Source organism: Chiloscyllium plagiosum, unplaced genomic scaffold, assembly GCF_037043375.1.
Source record: "Chiloscyllium plagiosum isolate Xiang-an unplaced genomic scaffold, Cpla_swu_hap1 HiC_scaffold_37, whole genome shotgun sequence".
NCBI classification, from domain to species: domain Eukaryota; kingdom Metazoa; phylum Chordata; class Chondrichthyes; order Orectolobiformes; family Hemiscylliidae; genus Chiloscyllium; species Chiloscyllium plagiosum.
This window is the reverse complement of record NW_028270175.1, coordinates 38,221,202-38,240,321: the sequence shown is the minus strand read 5'-3', so window position 1 is coordinate 38,240,321 and position 19,120 is coordinate 38,221,202. Positions and strand designations below refer to the sequence as shown.

General features: G+C 39.7%; 2 protein-coding genes across 5 annotated transcripts in view; one reads left to right on the top strand and one right to left on the bottom strand.

The window, feature by feature from the left end:
• The window catches only part of cep104 (centrosomal protein 104), a 229,230-nt gene extending 223,830 nt beyond the window's left edge, over positions 1 to 5,400 (bottom strand). The window contains exon 1 of the mRNA XM_087980590.1: positions 4,990 to 5,400. The gene's annotated coding sequence lies outside the window, so the exon portion shown is untranslated. The remainder of the gene's footprint in view (positions 1 to 4,989) is intronic.
• Positions 83 to 18,682, top strand: dffb (DNA fragmentation factor, beta polypeptide (caspase-activated DNase)). Of its 4 annotated transcripts, none has more exons than XM_087980597.1 (8): positions 83 to 112; positions 5,713 to 6,122; positions 8,240 to 8,366; positions 9,555 to 9,740; positions 10,524 to 10,603; positions 11,424 to 11,594; positions 13,930 to 14,030; positions 16,205 to 18,682. In XM_087980597.1, the coding sequence occupies exons 2-8, from the start codon at positions 6,018 to 6,020 to the stop codon at positions 16,467 to 16,469; spliced, it is 1,035 nt and encodes a 344-aa protein (XP_087836723.1). In that variant the 5' UTR covers positions 83 to 112; positions 5,713 to 6,017; the 3' UTR covers positions 16,470 to 18,682. The 4 variants fall into 4 exon arrangements, with proteins under 4 accessions (XP_087836723.1, XP_087836724.1, XP_087836722.1 ...); XM_087980596.1 differs by lacking the exons at positions 83 to 112; positions 5,713 to 6,122 and adding an exon at positions 7,433 to 7,899 and having other exon boundaries at positions 16,205 to 16,512; positions 17,672 to 18,682; XM_087980595.1 differs by lacking the exons at positions 83 to 112; positions 5,713 to 6,122 and adding an exon at positions 7,437 to 7,899.
• The last annotated feature ends 438 nt before the right edge of the window (positions 18,683 to 19,120 follow it).

Below are 19,120 nucleotides of genomic sequence, written 5' to 3'. Positions count from 1 at the left end.
GCCAATTTGCGCTCCCATGGCCTTCTGGGAATTGTAGTTCCTGCGTAGCCTACTTTGGCGCACGCGCACCTCCTTTGATTCAGGCTCACCCAAGTCATCGCCTTCAATAAAGGTTAGTGTGTCAGCGTTTGTGCAGAGAGAAAATATTCGAGTCCTAAACGACCCTCATACTGATCAGGATACCGTTTAGCCGAATTATGCACACTCCCTGGAGATCAGCTTTTAGCTTAAAAAGGACAGTGTCCACTGCGCCACAGGAATGTGCTCAGACTTCATGCTCTTGTAAACAAGGGAATAAACTTGCATTTAATCAGCACTTTTCCCAGTCAATAACCAGCATAGTCAATGAAGCATCTGATGGAATTCTCCCCATTTGCCTGGATAGGTGCAGCTCCAACAACACTCATGAAGCTTGACACAAGGTGAAAGTGAGGGCTGCAGGTGCTGGAGATTAGAGTTGAGAGTATGGTGCTGGAAAAGCACAGCATTCGGGCGTTTGCCTGAAACGTTGGCTCTCCTGTTCCAAGGATGCTGCCTGACCTGCTGTGCTTCTCCAGCACCACACTCCATATCCTCCACCACTAACGTGCAGTGTGCAGTATCTACAATGTGCACTGTAGAAATTCACCAAAGCTCCTTCGACAGCACTTTCTAAATGCATGACCACTATATTTAGAAGCTTCGGGCAAAAGCCCTTCATCATTCCTGTAGAAGAGCTTTTGCCCGAAATGTCGATTTTCCTGCTCCTCAGATGCTGCCTGACCTGCTGTGTTTTTCCAGCATCACTCTAATCTGGACTCTAATTTCCAGAAGAAGGGCTTCCTGAAGAAGGGCTTCCTGAAGAAGGGCTTATGCCCGAAACGTCGATTCTCCTGTTCCCTGGATGCTGCCTGACCTGCTGCGCTTTTCCAGCAACACATTTTCAGCTCTGATCTCCAGCATCTGCAGACCTCACTTTCTCCTCTAATTTCCAGTATCTGCAGTACTCACTTTTGCCTACTATATTTAGAAGGACAGGTAGAGCAGATACATGGAGAAAGCACCTCCTCTGCCATCCTGATTTGGAAATGTATCACCATTCCTTCAGTGTCATTGGGTCAAAATCCGGGAATTCCTTCTCTAACAACATTGTGGATCTAACTGTGGCCCATGGACTGCAGTGATTCAAAAGAGCAGCTCACCACCACATTCTCAAGGGCATGTAGGGATGAGAAATGGACAGTTGGGGACATCTTTGAGATATTTAAAGTGATAAAAGCATTTTATAGAGAAAGTTCAAAGACCGATTTCTTCCTGTGAGGTAATCATAGCATCACAAACATATAAATTAGAAGGAGCAGGCCATTCTGCCCATCGAACCTGCTTTTATATTTGAACAGATCATGGATGATCTGACTGTGATCTCAATTTGACTTTCCTGTCTACCACCCGCCCCCTCCCAAATCTTTTACTCCCTTGCCAATAAGAAGGATAGTCAGCAAGTCTGGCAGCATCTGTGCAGAAAAAGCAGAATCATGTTGAAACAGTGACTCTGCTTTCTCTCCACAGATGCTGCCAAGCCTGTTAAGTTTCTCCAGCAATTTCTGTTTTTGTTTCAGATTTCCAGCACCTGCACTTCTTTGCTTCTTGTCAAGGATAGTCAACATGGCTTTATCAGGGGTTGATATGTCTAACAAATTTGATTGAACATTTTGAGAATGTGACTAGATGTGCAAAGGGTAAAGCAGTGATGTCGCCTATATGGACTTCAGTAAGACATTTAACAAGGTCTTGCATAGCAAAACTGGTTAAGAAGCTAAGCGTCTAAAGATTCAGGGGAATTGGCAAATTGAATCCAAAATTAACTAGTGGCACGAAGCAGATGGTTGAAAGATTTTGTAACTGGAAGTCTGAATCCAGAGATGTACTAGGTTCAGTGCTGACTCCCTTGCTGTTTGTAGTCGAACTTATTTTTATGATCTAGATATGAACAGAGGACGTATAATCAGTAAGGTATCAGATGACATGTAAACAGAGAGGAGGAAAGCTTTAACATAAAGGACAATACAGTGTTATGGAATAGACCATGCTCCCTCAAAATATTTTAAAATGTTAGCCTGGTCCCTAAATTTTTCTTATTTTAAAAGTAAATGTAAAGTTCTGTGTTCCAGATGCAACTTGACTGGTCAAACTACTTGATGTTAAGCAAAACGCAATTTGTTCAAACACTATGGTGAAATATAACAAAAGCAAGAAGAAATTAGAATAACTTAACTCTATTGGAAAACTTAACAGAGCAATAGACATAGTAACAATTACTAAGTTACTGTTCCAATATAGTAACATTCCATAAACACACCAATTGGCAAAAAGGCAAATTCAGAAATCAAATATTCTCACAATCAACCGCTCAATAAGAAGAGAAACCCCAGCTTCCAGCTGCAACTGAGAGAGGGAAAATATAGTTTCTACTTCCTCAAGACTCCAGCAGCTTTTGCTGAATCTAAAAGCTAAAGAAAACAGTATTTATGAATACTTGGAAAACCATAGTTTGATTAAAAATAGTCAGCATGACTTTGTGAAGGGCAGGTCATGCCTCACAAACCTGACTGAATTCTTTCAGGATGTGACAAAACACGTTGATGAAGCTAGAGCAGTGGATGTGGTGTGCATAGATTTTAGCAAGGTATTTCATAAGGTTTCCTAATGGTAGACTCATTCAAAAATTAAGGAGGCATGGGATACAGAGAAACCTGTCTGTCTGGATACAGAACTGGCTGGCCTATTGAAGACAGAGGGTTGTGGTAGATGGAAAATATTCAGCCTCGAGCTCAGTGACCAGTGGTGTTCTTCAAGGATTGGATCTGGGACCTCTGTTCTTTGTGATTTTTATAAATGACTTGGATAAGGAAGTGAAAGGGTGGGTTAGTAAGGTTGCCGATGACACAAAAGTTGGTGGAGTTGTGGAGAGTGTGGAGGACTGTTGTAAATTGCAAATTGACATTGACAGAATGCAGAGCTGAGCTGAGAAGTGGCAGATGGAGTTCAACCTGGAAAAATGTGAAGTCATACACTTTGGAAGATCAAATTTGAATGCAGAATACAGGGTTAAAGGCAGGATTCTTGGCAATGTGGAGGAACAGAGGGATCTTGGGGTCCATGTCAATAGATGCCTCAAAGGTGCCACCCAGGTTGATAGGGTTGTTAAGAAGGCATGTGGTGTCTTAGCTTTCATTAGCAAGGGTATTGAGTTTAAGAGCTGCAAGATTATGCTGCAGTTCTATAGTCTTGGTTAGACCACAGTTGGAATATTGTGTTCAGTTCTAGTTGCCTCATTACAGGAAAGATATGGAAGCTTTAGAGAGGGTGCAGAAGAGGGTGCAGACCAGGATGCTGCTTGGAATGGAGGGCATGTCTTAGGAAGAAAGGTTGAGGGAGCTATGGCTTTTCTCATTGGCGAGAAAAAAGATATGAGGTAACTTGATACAGGTGTACAAGATGTTGGGAGACATAGATAGAGTGGATAGCCAGAGACTCTTTCCCTTGGCAGAAATGTCTATCATGAAGGGGCAATTTTAAGGTAATTGGAGGAAGGTTTAGGGGAGATATCAGAAGTAGGTTCTTTACTCAGAGAGTTGTGGGTGTGTGGTATGCACTGCCAGCAATGGTAGTAGAGTCAGAGACATTAGGGCAACTCTTGGATAAGCATATGGAAGTTAGTACAATGAAGGGTATGTGGGTTAGTCTGATCTTAGAAAGGATAAAAGACCAGCACAACATCAAGGGTTGAAGGGCCTGTACTATTCTATGTTCTTAAAACACCAGAAATCTTGGTCTGTCAGAGCTGGCCACACTCATCCAGGCTGCTGCTATTGTTCCAACTTTTAAAAAAAAGCCTCACAAGCTATTTACGTTACCACAGACTACTTGGTACCTCTCATTCAATCTCTCTCTTAAAAGAAACCTGGACAAAGTATACCTCTTAACGCCATAGCATCATCTCAATGGATATGTTTAGATGGGTTGAACAGTGACAAATGGAACTTAATCCATAAAAGTATAGGGTGATGCATTTTGGAAAGACTAACAAGGCTAAGTACATGTTAAATGGTAGGACCCTGGGAGTACAGGGAATCAGATGGATCTTAGTGTGCATGTCCACAGATCCATAAGGGTAGCAAGACAACATAGATAATGTGGTTAAGGAGGCATATGAGCTACTTGCCTTTTCAGTCAAGGCATTGAATATGAGCTAATGAGCAAGGAGACTATGATGGATCTGTATATAACATTAGTTTGGCTTCAGCTGGAGTACTGTGTGCACTTCTAATCACTGCGTTACAGAAAGGATATAATTCCACTAGAGAGGGTGCAGAGGAGATTCACCAGTATGTTGCCTGAGCTGGAGTGATTCAGCCTTGGAGACGAGATTGGCTGGGATTATTTTCCTTTGAGCAGAGAAGACTGAGGGGGTCTGATTGTGGTGTACTGAGTTATGAGCGGCATAGATAGGGACAAATATCTCCTTTTAGTAGAAGGGTTAATGGGTTAACAGTTTTAAAGTGAGGAGCAGGAAAATTAGAGGGGATTTAAGGAATTAGTTTCACACAGAGGGTGGTGAGAATCTTGAGGTCACTGCCTAATAGTGTGGCAGAGGCAGGAGCTCTGAAGACATTTAATAAATACTTGAACCTCTACAGCATACAAGGCCAAATGCTGAATGGGATTAGAATAAATAGATGCTTATGTCCTGCACAGACACAAAAGGCCATTTTTTCTGTGCTGTAAAAATTCTAAGCATTATCCCATTCTTGAAATGTAAGTGAGGCCATACAACAGGAGTGAAAACAACAAACCCCCCTTTCACCCACAGGACAGGGGAAATTTAGAATCTTATTCTCACAAATGACCCTAGATACTGGCAGAATTGAATCTTTTAAGACTGAGATGAAAAGGTTTTCATTCAATAAGGGTATCACAAAGGATATGGATCAAAAGTTGGTAAATGACCTCGATTTGCAGATCCACCGTGGATAGTGGAACAGGCTCGAAGCTCCAAAAGCCTCTTTCTGTACATCTTTATCCTTTGCATACTTCAACTGCAACATTCGTACACGAATGCTAACCATACAAGTTTTTAGTCGCCTTATGCACAGATTAATCACACTGTAAAAATCTTTAAAAAGGACTTTGACAGAGCTACAAATGCATTATTTTGTGGACGACGTTCGTGCAGTGCGCAAGCAACGCCGCCAGTTCCCTGTCCTTTGTTATTGTAATTGTCAATTTTGCTTCCGCTGTGAAGGGTTACACCCGAGACGTCAACTTCTCTAGCTCCTGGTGCTGCCTAGCTTGCTGTTTTCTTCCAGCCTCCTACTTGTCTATCCCTTTATATTTGGCCAGTTACAAATCCCAATAGAAATCGAGCTGGAAGAGCGGAAGCTTATCTGTCAACTCGGCAGATTCAAAAATTTTACATCTCCTGCTGGCATTTTTATTCCCCACCCCACTGTTTCAATTTTCTTGCATTTCCTTACATTGTATTCTCTTCTGTTTTGCATTCAGTGAGGTCAGCCACTCTTCATCAGGGCCACATTTTTGTTTCTTTATCAATTTTCACAAAACCGTTCGTCATTTCATGCCTCTTACCCGATCACAAACCTTCTCTTTTGTTCATACCACATCCCTCCCTTCCACCTGCTTGAAACGTTTAACATTTCCATTATTTTTCAGGTCATACACGACTTAAAACTTCAACTTTTTTCGCACGGCATGGAACCCAAATGACACGGAATTCCCAATATTTTCGCGCGTTATTTTGTTGCAAATCATCCAACACCAGCACAAAGGGAAGAAACAATCAGCAAGCCCTTTACTGTATTCAGTTGTCCCTGCGTGTGTGTATTTGATAGTCAACAATGTCACCAAGCAGGACATTCAGGAACTTCCTCCCCTTATTCCGACATTTGTCAAGCTGGGGGCTCGGAGAGTGCATGCGCACTTGCGTTTCCTTGTAACAAAAAGTTCCTAGTTTTAACATGGGGACCATATTCAAAGTGAGGAGTTTGAAGACTGACAGAACGTATGGAATCGTAGCCAGAGACTTGGAAGATCTAATGACAAAGGGATGCCAGAAACTGCAGGTGAAATTGAATACATTCTGTAAAATTTTAAAAAAAATTATGAAAGCAAGTGCTTTGTAATGAACAGAGACGATCGGAAATCTGAAGAGACATTTATTGGTTAATTTCTGTCGACGTTCAGAAGCACTTCCGCAAATCTTTTTGTGGAGAGAGCTTGCTGGTGTTTGCACTTTCCCTCCAGCAGAATTGAAAACGTTCACCATATTTATTATTTGGGGTTCCTTTGTCTGTGAGTGGCTAAATAGTCGAGCTAGCATTTGGCGCTAAGCGCTTTCCTATTCTATAGTCTCTGTCCGTGATACCAACAGGATGGGTTCAATTCCCATCACCGCTTTGAGGTTACTATGAAAGACTCCCCCTCTCCCCTACCCCCCCCCCCCCCCCCTCTCCCCTCCCCCCTTCCCTCCCCTGAGGTCTGGTAGACTTCAGATTAAATCACCACCAGGTGCTTATTTCTAATGCGAGAGCAGCCCCTATGGTTTGGTAAGGCTATGGCGACACAAGTCTGTGTCTAGAATCACACAGTCCCACCAAATTCAAGTGAAAGGACTGAGGGTATGGATATCTTATGTTACTTTGAGAATCAAATCCTGTAGTTTATAAATACTATAAACTGTTGTCCCCAAAACGACTTGTAATTTATAAATTACATGTAATTTAGTGAAGGCCTATCGCCCATAAATTTTAAATAATCCTAAACTAGAAAGCAGATTATAGAGACTTGAACACACAACCCTGAGTTACACTTCAGCCTTAAGGGCTTGCTGCACTGACAGCCTACCCCCTTTGAAGACATTAAACTAAGGCTCAGATTCTGCGGTATTATTTTGAGAAAGAGTGGTCTCCCCTGTGTCTTGGCCAATAATTACTCCCCATTTGCCGCTACTACACCATTATTTTGTTTTTGTTTGTGACATCTTTCTGTCTGCATATTTGCTGCAAAAGTCCTTTGGTGCCAAAGGTTATAAATGCAAATCTTTTATTGAACATTTATATAACTACTTACCAAGCTAAGAAGTGTCTTTTCCTATGATGGGTATTGGAAAACTTGCCACTTCTCAGGTGGGCATTCTTCCTGCACTTGGATTGGGATACATGATATCTACTTCTAAGTGATACATTGTCACATATCACGGAAACACTTAAGATATTTACTGTTATACTTTGGCAGGGATAACGTGTTGTTACTCTGTATCTGAAATTCTGCCAGTATTTTTGGCTATGGTAAAGATATTACTTCACACAAATGCACTTTATTGAATTTTGATTTCCTCAGTATTGTACAATTGGCATGTTACCTCTAGGTTTGGCATACCATACTATACAGAAGCATTCTTCAGTAAAGCTTTCTCATTATTTGCCAACAATTTCAACGAGTTATGAAATTCTTCTTATGAATGTAGAGTAATACTACCTGTGCAGTGGTAATTTGAGTCGTCATTTGCTTAAACTCATTGGAAACCAGGTAAAAACAATGACTGCAGATGCTGGAAACCAGATTCTGGATTAGCGGTACTGGAAGAGCACAGCAGTTCAGGCAGCATCCAAGGAGCAGTAAGGTTAGTCTGCTCAGATGAAGGTTACTTACGGCTTAAAGCTATTCTATTGTACTGATCATTTTTCAAGGTAAAAACAATGACTGCAGATGATGGAAACCAGATTCTGGATTAGTGGTACTGGAAGAGCACAGCAGTTCAGGCAGCATCCAAGGAGCAGTAAAATCGACATTTCGGGCAACAGCCCTTCATCAGGAATTTTTCAAGCCAATTCTCTTGAGGTGAAAGGACCACATTGCCATTTCTTTAAAAATAGCTACAGAATAATTAAAAAAAACATAAAGTTACTGTTGTCTAATCTGCCACATGGCTGCTCTTTTATTAAAGAGGGAGAAATAACTGGTGGTGATTTAACTTGAGGGTCACCACATATCAGATGAGAGAAAAGGTTGAGAAGGAGAGTCCCTGATCCAGGAATTAAGCCCACACTGTTGATATCTCTTTGCATTGCAAACCAGCCATCCAGCCAATTGAACTCACCAACCCCCACAAAATGATTACAGGAAAACAAGAATAGTGTTTATTATATTTTACGGTAACTGCTTGTTTTATCTTGGATAGATCCCACGTCAAAGATGTCGCTTATGTTTGTACAAAGATGGGACAGAAGTTCATGCTGACAATTTCTCGTGTCTGGAAGATAACTGTAAGCTTATCTTTCTGGAGCAGGGACAGCAGTGGAATGGAGGTAAGTCCAGATTCCCATGTGGACTGGACAGATTTTGAGAGGAGAGGGAACAGATTTTATTTGGGAAACCTGGGATTCCTGGTTTCTCGTTGACTTTCTTCAAGTTGGTTCCCCCTCTGGAAGTCAGCCAGATTGACAGGCTTGATACCCTGTGGAGTCGGGCAAAGGTTCAAAGGAGATGCAGCCCAGGAATAGCAAAGCTGCACATTATTGGGGGGGGGGGGGGGGGGGGGTGCAACAGAAGTACAGAACTGCAGTCACTCATACTCAAAAGATTGGGAAGCAAATAAATGTGGTGGATTGGAGGTTGCACTCTTGCTTTTCTTGGCTGACAAGCTGTTCTGTAAAGGTGCCCATCCTTTTCACGAAGGAGTCCTTGTCTCCCTTTAGTTGGCCAGTACATGCTAAGTAACCTCTTGGGAGTGTTCCCTACTCTCCAGATCCATCCCAGCTCCATCAAAACTGGAAGTTGGGTTTGGGATTTTAAAAAATTAACATTTTATCCAATCCGGAAAGTGCCATTTGTCTACAAGTCTTTTGCAACTGCTTTCATACAGTCATAAGGGCACAGGAGAAGGTCATTCAACCCATCAAAGCCATGATAGCTCTCTGCTTAGCAATCCATCATGTCTTATTTTGTTACACTGTCCCTGCAGCCTTCAAATTTATTTCCCTTAAGTGCCCATTCAATTTTCTTTTGGAATCATTTCTCCCCATGCTCACAAGCAGTGGTTTATTCGTTCCACATCGAGTAGTTTCACTTGTGAAAAACCTTAAATCTGTGTAACCTAGTCCTTGTACCATCTAAATGGGAGCAGTTTTCTGGGAGATCTGTTGCAAATATACACTTTTAGTTGGTTGCTCACACAGAGCTGATGCTTATCCCTGCATTTGAGGAGTACACTGTTGATGGGCACTGGGTCAAGAAGACTCAGTGTCACCAAATTAGGAGTATTTTGTGTGTTGGAGGATTTGGGGATGGATTACTTCATGTGCCAAAACAACATGCTAGACTATATGGAATGCAGTTTGCAATATTGAAGGCTTGCTGATGAGATAGCCTATTGTGTAAGCAAAACATTGAATCTGAATAACAATGTTTCACTGTAGCTTATAATAATTTAAGATCATAATTCCAATTCAGATTGATTTTAAAACTAAAGACTCATATCTCTGTCTCATTTACAGAAATTTGCTACTGTTTGAATAAAATATTTCATGACCAAAATAATGAAGAACTAATTATGATTGCAAGGCAAATGTTATCTGATGAAACAGAACCCAGGAGAAAGATGCTGCTGCAGTACATTGTTCAAAACACTGCTGGAAATATAACAGCTGAAAATCGTAAGGATGACCAGGAGTGGTTTGAAGGTGATGTGCTGCTGATGTTGATAGAAATATCAGACCGAATAACCTTGGTTATTTAGAAATAACATGCAAAATATACCAATGGTAAATTCATGCTCAAATGAAACAAGAAATTCTCATTCAGCCCATTGATAGGATTTCTTTCACAAATCATGCACAATTTTCTCAGGCATATATCATAATCCCAACATCATCATTCTCCCTTCCCTTTGCCACACACCTTCTATCTTTTCCTGATGGTGCTTACTGCATGTCTGTGTGTATGGAACTCTTTGACTGAGTAAGGTGTCACCTTTATGTCTGTCTTCAATTTCTACACATAACCTTCCATCAAGTGAGCTGAGATGTGCTATACCACTTGAAGAAGTCTTTGTTCCTCTGTCAAAGAAACAGGCACAACATTACATTTAAGACTTGGTTATTGAACACATTTGCAGCAGTGTGATTTAGACAGACTCCCTCCTAAGCAGCCTAACATTTACAATGCTGCTTCACTAGAGGATGGAGAGTTAATGAGGGAAAAAGAGACACAGTAGTTGGAAATAAGGCAACATTTTGGCACAGCTGTATCAGATTTATTGCAGAAAATGTAACTTGGCATTATAGGTGACCTTGGGTAATTATTAACATGCCTGCAATAAATGTGCTACACAGTGACCATTTTTTCCAAAAGTAGGCAATTAAATATCCTATTCAACCCCTTTGTGAGTTGATGATTCAGTTACACTAGTATATAACGGTTACTACAAATTACAAGCACTATCTATAGGATCTGTTATATTGCAGGTTTGGAATCGCGATTTAAAACCAAATCTGATTATATGAGATTCAGTTGTGGCAGAAGAATGAGAAATTACCTGACAGAGGTATGAAATTGAAACAATTTATATTCTTTAATATAAAATTAACTATATGAAGCACAATGTTTTCTACCTTTTGAGATACTCTTTGTGCCTAATTATCACATTAACCTGATTAGGCTGTTTCCATCATGTTGTAATAACCAAAGATTGTAAATGCAATAATTTTAAAAGTCTACCCATTTCTATTTTACTCCTTCTACCATGATGTGGTAAGATTAAATTAGGCACTTTTCTCAAAGTGTACATTTGTAATAAAACAATGCCCTTCCTCTTACCAGAAGCCTAGGAACATTTGCATACTTGGAGTGGTGTTGGTTCCAAGCATTTTACTTTTAAAAGGAACACCTCCCAAGTCAGTTGCTTCAAGGTATGGCACTCTGTCAATTGGTTGTGTGGCCTGGATGTTGGATCCTCACGAGCTCATTCTTTATAGCATAATATTCTATTGTTCTGTGAAAATGCTTCCAACAACTATCATTTATCTCACACCTTTAACAAAAAAAATCCAATGATACTTTGCAGGAATTTTATCTAACAAAATTTCACACTGGAAATATTAGGGCAGGTGTCCATAAGCTTTGTCAAACAGGTGGGTTTTATGGAGTGTCTTAACTGGAAAAGAGAAATTACAGAGCTTGGAACCTTGGCATCTGAAAGCACATGCTCCAATGGTGAAGTGATTCAAATAATTACTTGCAAATATTCTCCTTCATATTTCCTCCCTTAATGCAAAATGTATACATCCACTGTGATATGGTAGCATCACCTAGCATATTGATTCAATTAGTAGAAAGACACTGTAACACATTGTTTCCATTCACAGGTTAAAAGCCATGCTGAAAATGTTGATAAAAAAGTGAAGGAAAAGTACTGTGCATTTGTAGCAAGAATAGAGAAACTGCTTCAACAAACTAAGTTCAATGGGTGTTACTTTGACAGGACAGCAAATGGTAATAGTCGTCTCTGCACTGATGAAGGATGGTTTACTTGTCAGGTGAGTTTAAGGTGATAGCTGAGCAAAATATAAGCTGAAACCTCAAGCCTGGGGGTTTTCATGTGTCATGACTGATGTATGCTAATTAATAGACATTAGTCTCTACTGGTCAATCAGTTCAACACTGTTTCAGAAGCAAAATATTGTAGATACTCAAGATGTGAAGTAAAAACAAGATGCTGGAAATATTGAACATGTCAGGCAGCATCTGTGGAGGGAGTAACAGAGCTAACAGTTCAAGCTGATAATCTTTAATCAGAATTGGGAAAAGTTACAAATGAAATAGATTTTAAACAAGCCATAGCGTTGTCTCTCATTTAACAAAGAAGGAGAAATTCAATAGCTTTACAGAAGACAGCTGAGATTAAATGATGCACAACCAAAGGAACTGGCAAATAAAGAAAAAAAAAGTTGAGGTACTGTGGAGAAAGTGGAGAAACTCAGCATCTATAGAGAGAAACACAGTTAATGTTTGAAGTCCGGTGATCCTTTATCAGAAATAGTGAGTGTCATTGTGGGTTGGTAGACGTTGGGTGCCAAAATATATTTCTGTGAAGAATCAAAATCATTGTGATGATATGAAATGCAGATAACAGCGATGTAAAATCTGAATTGTCAGAAGCTTCTCATTAGCTAATGACTTTGCTTCACCTTTCGTGTCACCAACTCTGTACTTGTCCGGCAAGGCTAAGTTACCAAACAATGTCTATCTCCAACAAGAAATAATCTAACCATCTCTCCTTGACATTCAACTGTTATTACCATTGCTGAATCCCCCATGATCAGCATACTGGGACTTACCATTGACCGGAAGCTGAACTGAATTAGCCATGTAAATATTACAGCTATAACTGGTCAGAGATTGGGAAATCAAGTCAAGTAACTTACAATCTATCTCCCCAAAGACTGCACACCATCTTCAAGGCACAAGTCAGGAGTGCGATAGAGTGCTCTCAACTTGCCTGGACGAGTATAGCACTCAAGAAGCTCAACACCATTTGGAACAAAGCAACCTGCTTATCAGCATCTCCTCATCACCTTCAACCTTTACTCTTTCTGTCATGAGCACAGTGTTATCTGAATGCATCATCTACATGATGCACTGCAGAAACTTAACAAATCTCCTCCAGGAGCATTTTTCAAACCCATAACCTCTATCATCAACAAGAATAAAGGTATGAGATACATGTGAACACCACCACATGTAAATTCCCGTCTGAGTCACACCATCATTGGAAATATGTCACTGTTACTTCAGTGTTACTGAGTCAAAATCCTGGAACTCCCTCCCACATTACATTGTGGGTATACCTACACATACAAAGTTCTGTGAGCTGACTCCTTAAACCTTCCTGTGGGCAACTGGGGATGGGGAATAAATATTGCCTATGCTGGCAACGCCCACATCCTATGAACAACTGTTTTTTAAAGAGAAGCAGTGTAAACTGAGGAAAATTCTACATGTTGAGTGAGTCACCAAAAATGTTGCAGCTGGAGTATGATGTGGGAAAATATGAAGTTGTACATTTTAGCAAGAAGAATAAAAAATCTGGATGTTATTTAAAAGAAGAACTATTGCTGAATTATGAGTTGCAGATGAAATAACTCCACAGCGGCTGGTATCCCATCACCAAATAACTCCAGAGTCCTTGACACTGATTCAGTTCCCTCAGAGCCAGCTGTCAGAGTGAGCAGATCCTCTGACATGTCTGTTTACGACTGTCAGCCAGGGTTCCCTGATTGGACAAGATTAACAGCCCCAAATAGGGAACTCATATTCTTTGAGGTACACCTGACTGACCTCATTACAATCACTATAGCAGAAGAATCAATGTTTTCTACTGTATGAATCATAAAAGGTTAATATGCACAGGAAGTGATTAAGAAGGTAAATGGGAATCTGACCCATTATTGAACATAAAAGTACAAATGTTATTAGAAGCATTGATGAGACCACATCTTGAACACTGTGTGGTGTCTGCATATAATTTGTGATTAAGTCTCTGGAGTGGGCCCTGAATAAGCCATCTTCTGTTTCAGAGTTGAGTGTGTTTCCAACTGAGGTGCGACAAATACATGTACCCTGGTTTCTATATTCTTTTTAGAAACTACTAGCATAAACTTATGTGGAAATGCTTGGGTACCTCAGTGGTTCAAATGCTTTGTTTGGGCTGCGGTGGTTCAGGTTGCTTCCAAAGCTAACTTACACCAACGGCACAAAGTATTCATAAACTTTTCCTGTTTAAACAAGAGCTTCAGCCAAATCTCTGTTCAAGACTAAACAAATTGTCAGGTTGGAATTAAACATTGGAATTGAACTTCTATACATTTTCAGGGGGCGTTTGATCAGCAGGAGTGCAGTTCTTTCCATTCCATCAATCCATATGGTAACAAAGAAAACAGAATTGTGTTTAGCACATGGAACCTGGATCACAGGTGAGTGGAGGTGTGCACTTTCAACCATCATTTCTGTATGTTTGGGAAACTGAGTTCATAGAAAAGTTTCTACAGTGTGGAAACAGGCCCTTCAGTCTTACAAGTCCACACTGACCTTCCAAAGAGTACCTCACCCACACCCATTCCTCTACATTTACCCCTAACCTGCACATCCCTGAACACTATGGGCAATTTAGCATGGTCAATTCACCTAATCTGCACATCTTTGGATTGTGGGAGCAAACAGAGGAAACCCACGCAGATACAGGGAGAATGTGCAAACATCACATAGACAGTCACCCGAGGCTGGGCTCAAACCCAGGTCTCCAGTGCTGTGAGGCAGCAGTGCTAACCACCATGATTCTCTGCAAAATTTGAGGCTGTTACGTCTCAGTTTGAATGTTTGTAAAGTTTTCACAATAACTTTGAGATTTCATGTTCAAATTTGATGTGGGAGTTGAAAGCTAATCATCAAAATTCAGTTCTGATAAGATCCCTCTCTTTTTTAGTGTTTTTTATCTCCTTTATTGTGAGCAGAGGAAAAATTAAGCCATTCCTGGTCTTACTCTCATGATTAGTGTATTTACAGTTTGTAGATTTGGTTCTTGTTTTTTACGCTATCTCACACACGAGTGAATAATCCTACGAATAACAGACACTAAGCCACTAATTAATAAATTTTCCCAACTTGTGTGGATGAGTGCAACACCAACAACACTCAAGAAGCTCAGCACCATCCAGGATAAAGCAAACTGCTTGATTGGCATTCCTCTCTCCTTCGTTCCACCACCTCCCCAGCCTCACCACCTTCGACTTTCGCTCTTTCTGTCACTAGCACAGTGGCATCTGAGTGTATCATCTACACAGTGCACTTCAACAACTGAACAAACCTCTTCCAGCAGCACCTTACAAACCTACAATCTGTAGGTACGAGATACCACCTCGTGCAAATTCCCCTCCAAGTCACATCATCCTGACTTTGATATATGTTGCTGTTACTTCAGTGTTGCTGGGTCAAAATGCAGGAATTCCCTCCCCCACAGCACTGTGGGTGTACTTATACATCATAAAGTACAACAGTTCAAGGAGACAGCTCACAGTTTCTTCTCCTCAGCAACCAGGAACAGGCAATAAATTATTCAAATTTTCACTTTTAAAGAATTGGACTTAAACATTTTGTTTAAATTGTGTTTAATGTTCTATAAATACAGAAATCTTTAGTGAATCATTTTGCAGAGCAGATGATAATATGTTGATTTGTTTAGTTTATTTATCGAGTTATTTGTAAGTCTGTTTGTGAAACTATTTTGAAACCTCCGAAAGGCTTAAAAACAAAATGCCTGATTTAACATGTGATCGGGGAGTGGATCGTTCCAAACTAGACAGCATGAGGCTCGAGAGATTGCAAGTCATCAGCCTGCGTTCAGCCAACTTCCTGCATGAAGTTGGTGGGAAGTAGATTCTGGTCTCCAAGAGGGAGGGTAAATTCCCATGCACAGGAGCAAGGGAACAATGCTGAGCTCCAGGGAAAATCGCACCAAAATGGCTTTCTTTTTAAAAGGCCTCTTCTTGTCACACGCCCACTCTTTGCTTGGGTGACCTGGCTGAAAAGCTACAATTATCCTATCGAGGTCTCAGATTAAAACAGCAAGTAGGTCCTAATGACGTGATTGGAGTCTGAGCTTTACAGAAGGATCCTGTGTATGACCCTCTTTCTGCTCTGATGTGGAGACTAAAGTCACAGCTTGAGAAACCAGCAGAGTTTGTCAGTGAGTTTATTGCTGTTGCTTTTAATTATCTGGTAAAGTTATCTCTACATTTGCCAGATGTGATCTGCTTTTATGAAATATTATTTGATTGTGATGACTACATCATCATTACAACTGAATTCCAGTTTATTCTGAGGCTGAAATCTTGCTACATGGTCTGACAGGAAGTAATGTGTGTGGTCCTGTGACTGTCTCTTCCTCACTCTGGCTAAACCCTGCCAATATTTTGAAATAAACTGATGAGAATAAATTTCAGAGATTCCCAAGTTGAAAGTGTGAATTATAATTGTTTATTTGATTGAACAATCCTCAATAGTAATTGTGAAATTTGACTTGTTTAAATGTGTACATTTAACAAAGATTGCGTTTTATTTCAATATTCCTAATTCAGCATTTTCTCCACAGGATTGAGAAGAAGCGGGCCATCATTCCAGCAATAGTCAATACTGTAAAGAATCAGGACACCGATGACAATCAGGTTGAATTTTTCTACAGTCACTTGTTTACTCTGGCCAACCTGAAGCTGGTTCACATTGCCTGTCACAAGAAAACAGAGCACAATCTTACATGTGACCCACCTCCAATCAACAAGATCAAGAAAAGAAAGATGAAAATGTCTTCAGCTCCCCCAAGGTCTGCTCGGAAGTATCTTTCACAGAGTGCCATATAATTTGCCTGAAGAATGCCTTTAAGGATTGGAGTGGAGAGCGTAGGTGGGTGAGAGGCTTCTCCAAATTTACTGAAATGTGCAGTCATAGACGAGGTGAGCTTTGCAATTGAGCTCTGTGTGAAGCTCGTTAGTGAACTGAATGCTGTGAAATGGTGAATGCATAAATCAAGTGATACAGGTTTGTGTAGACGCTCACAAAATATTAGTTACTATTGTCAGAAAATCAGTGATGGTCAAACTCAGGCAATCAGTGACACTTATCTATGCCACGTTTCCTCAAATTTAAATGGATCCCTTTTAAAAGTGAGATTGGATTGATACAGTGGTGTTGTAGAACAGAAACATACAGGCTGGTATGTTCAAATGTTCAGGCTTCATTCATACAAAACATTTCAAGTTCAAGTTAACTTATTGAACATCTTTAACAAAAGAGCAGCTATCAAATTCAACTAAACTTATTGAATATTTTTAATAACAGTGCAAGGCTATCTGTGAAACCTCCATGTTACTTAGAAGTGAATGACAGCAAAAGTGGATAGTCCCTCCGAAGGTATGACTCAGATTGCTAAATTTAATGAGAGAAGCTTAAGATATTAAAAAGAGCTTGAACTGCTTTCTGTCCAGTAGGTAATACAAGTCAACAGTGGAACGATGGTGGCAATGGCAGCAGAATCATGTTATGCTTTATAGGTGGAAGGACACACTGTTTACCTTCTTCTCTAATAGTCTTCACTTTGCATATATACGGTTAATACAAAGTATTTCAAAGCAAAAGGAAGACATTATATTGTGCGGTTATATTTGACAAAAGCTAAGTATATCTCATATATATAGGAGTGTCTGTTAGTGAGGGTAATCCAGATACCATCATTTGTGTTGGGTTCAACCAGAATCAAGAACCCAAGAGAAACTGAAACCTATCATTGAAGGTTGATTCAATGTTTCAGAGTTTAATCTCAAAGTATTCTCAATATTACAAGCTTCAAATAGTTTCAGTCACTGGTCTCAATAATGTCAGTGATTTGTGAAGTATTTGTTAATTATGACATCAGTGAGTTGCCCTTACAACCACTGTTTTTCATTTGGTTGTTACTGCATCCATTAATGATGTGTAATTTAAATTGGTATAAAACTTTAAATACATTTGTTCATTTCTTTTATTCTCTATTTCATTTAAAGTTGTGAATCTGATTTCCTTTTAGATTTGTCAATGAAGGCAAGTTGGTAAATCAATCCTCTGCGTAGCTAGTGGGAATCCAAATTGAGCACAAAAAAAGGATAAATTTGATCTGAAATTATTCATGTAAAACAATTTGGTGCACTGACTCAGGCAACTTTCATCTCGAGACCTAACAATGGATGGCAAACAATGGACTGCTCTGCAGTGAGGAATTACAGTAAAAGAATGTTTATAGGTCCCTTGGCATAAACTTTTGTCATTCCTAAAATCTAGAGTTCTTACAGATCCAGAATTATTAGGTAGCAATCAGGAGTAAGGACCATAATTGTTTGATACTTTGCAATGTTTGTGATGATGAAAGAGTTATCATTGTCTTCTTGCTGTTTCACTGAGATCATTCATGACAGAGTATGGAACTGTATGACTTTGCAATAGTAGTCAATCCCAATTCTTCACTGAGCCACAGGAGTCCTGTTTAAAAAAATGTTTTGTATGTTATGTTCAAATTATAATCTATTTTTCTGTAAATGTATGAATATTTAATTGTATCAAAAGTATGAATTTTAATGCAGAAGAAAAATGTTGCAAATTTCTCCAAATCATCCAGAAGAGGTTTTCACCCCTTCTTGTGTTTGAAGATTTGCTTCTGAAATTATTCTTATGTCTTGGTGCTTGTGATTTTTCCTCTTAAGCTCTGTCATCTTATGTTTGAGTGTAGCACATGTTTTATTATACATTTTGTAAATAATTGATGAATTACAGTCTGAGTTTAAATTTGTATACTTTGAATCATGTACATCGAATGCAGCCTCCAACTATCTCTACTTGCCTACAACAAAGATCACTTGCCTTGGTAACAATGAGTCAGAATATGATCTGTTACAACAATTATGGAAACAGGGATATATAAAAATGTGAAAAAAATGGAATCTTTAATCCAATCAATTGATTCTAACATTTTTGCTGCAGAATGGATCTGCCTTAATTTTTAGACTGTCACAAATGTATCAAGTTCAAATAAACCTGATGTATATTTTAATACTTGTTGCTCATTTGGCACCCTGATTAATCATCATGAAAAGTATACCCTGCTGCTAAAAATAACACACTGATCCCAGACACAATGGAGATGATTCCGTAAGAAGGCAACAGAACTCTGGTGATATTCCTATGCTAATAATCCAGATGTCTAGAATAATGCAGGTGTATGATCAAATCCCACCAATGATGGAAAGAAAGTATGGGTCCTGGTGTTTCTTCTGCATTCCCAGCCCCTCATTTTGCCTGGACACACTCCACTTCAATTATATGTCTTACCTTTCAAATATTTTCTAATCAGCTTGTTCTGAGATGTTGCTCACACCCCTACAGCAGGTAGGACTTCAACCTGTTGTGAGGATGCCACCACTGCACCACAAGGACCTCAATCTATTTTTTACTCTTTCCAAATTAATGAACCAATCACAGAAAG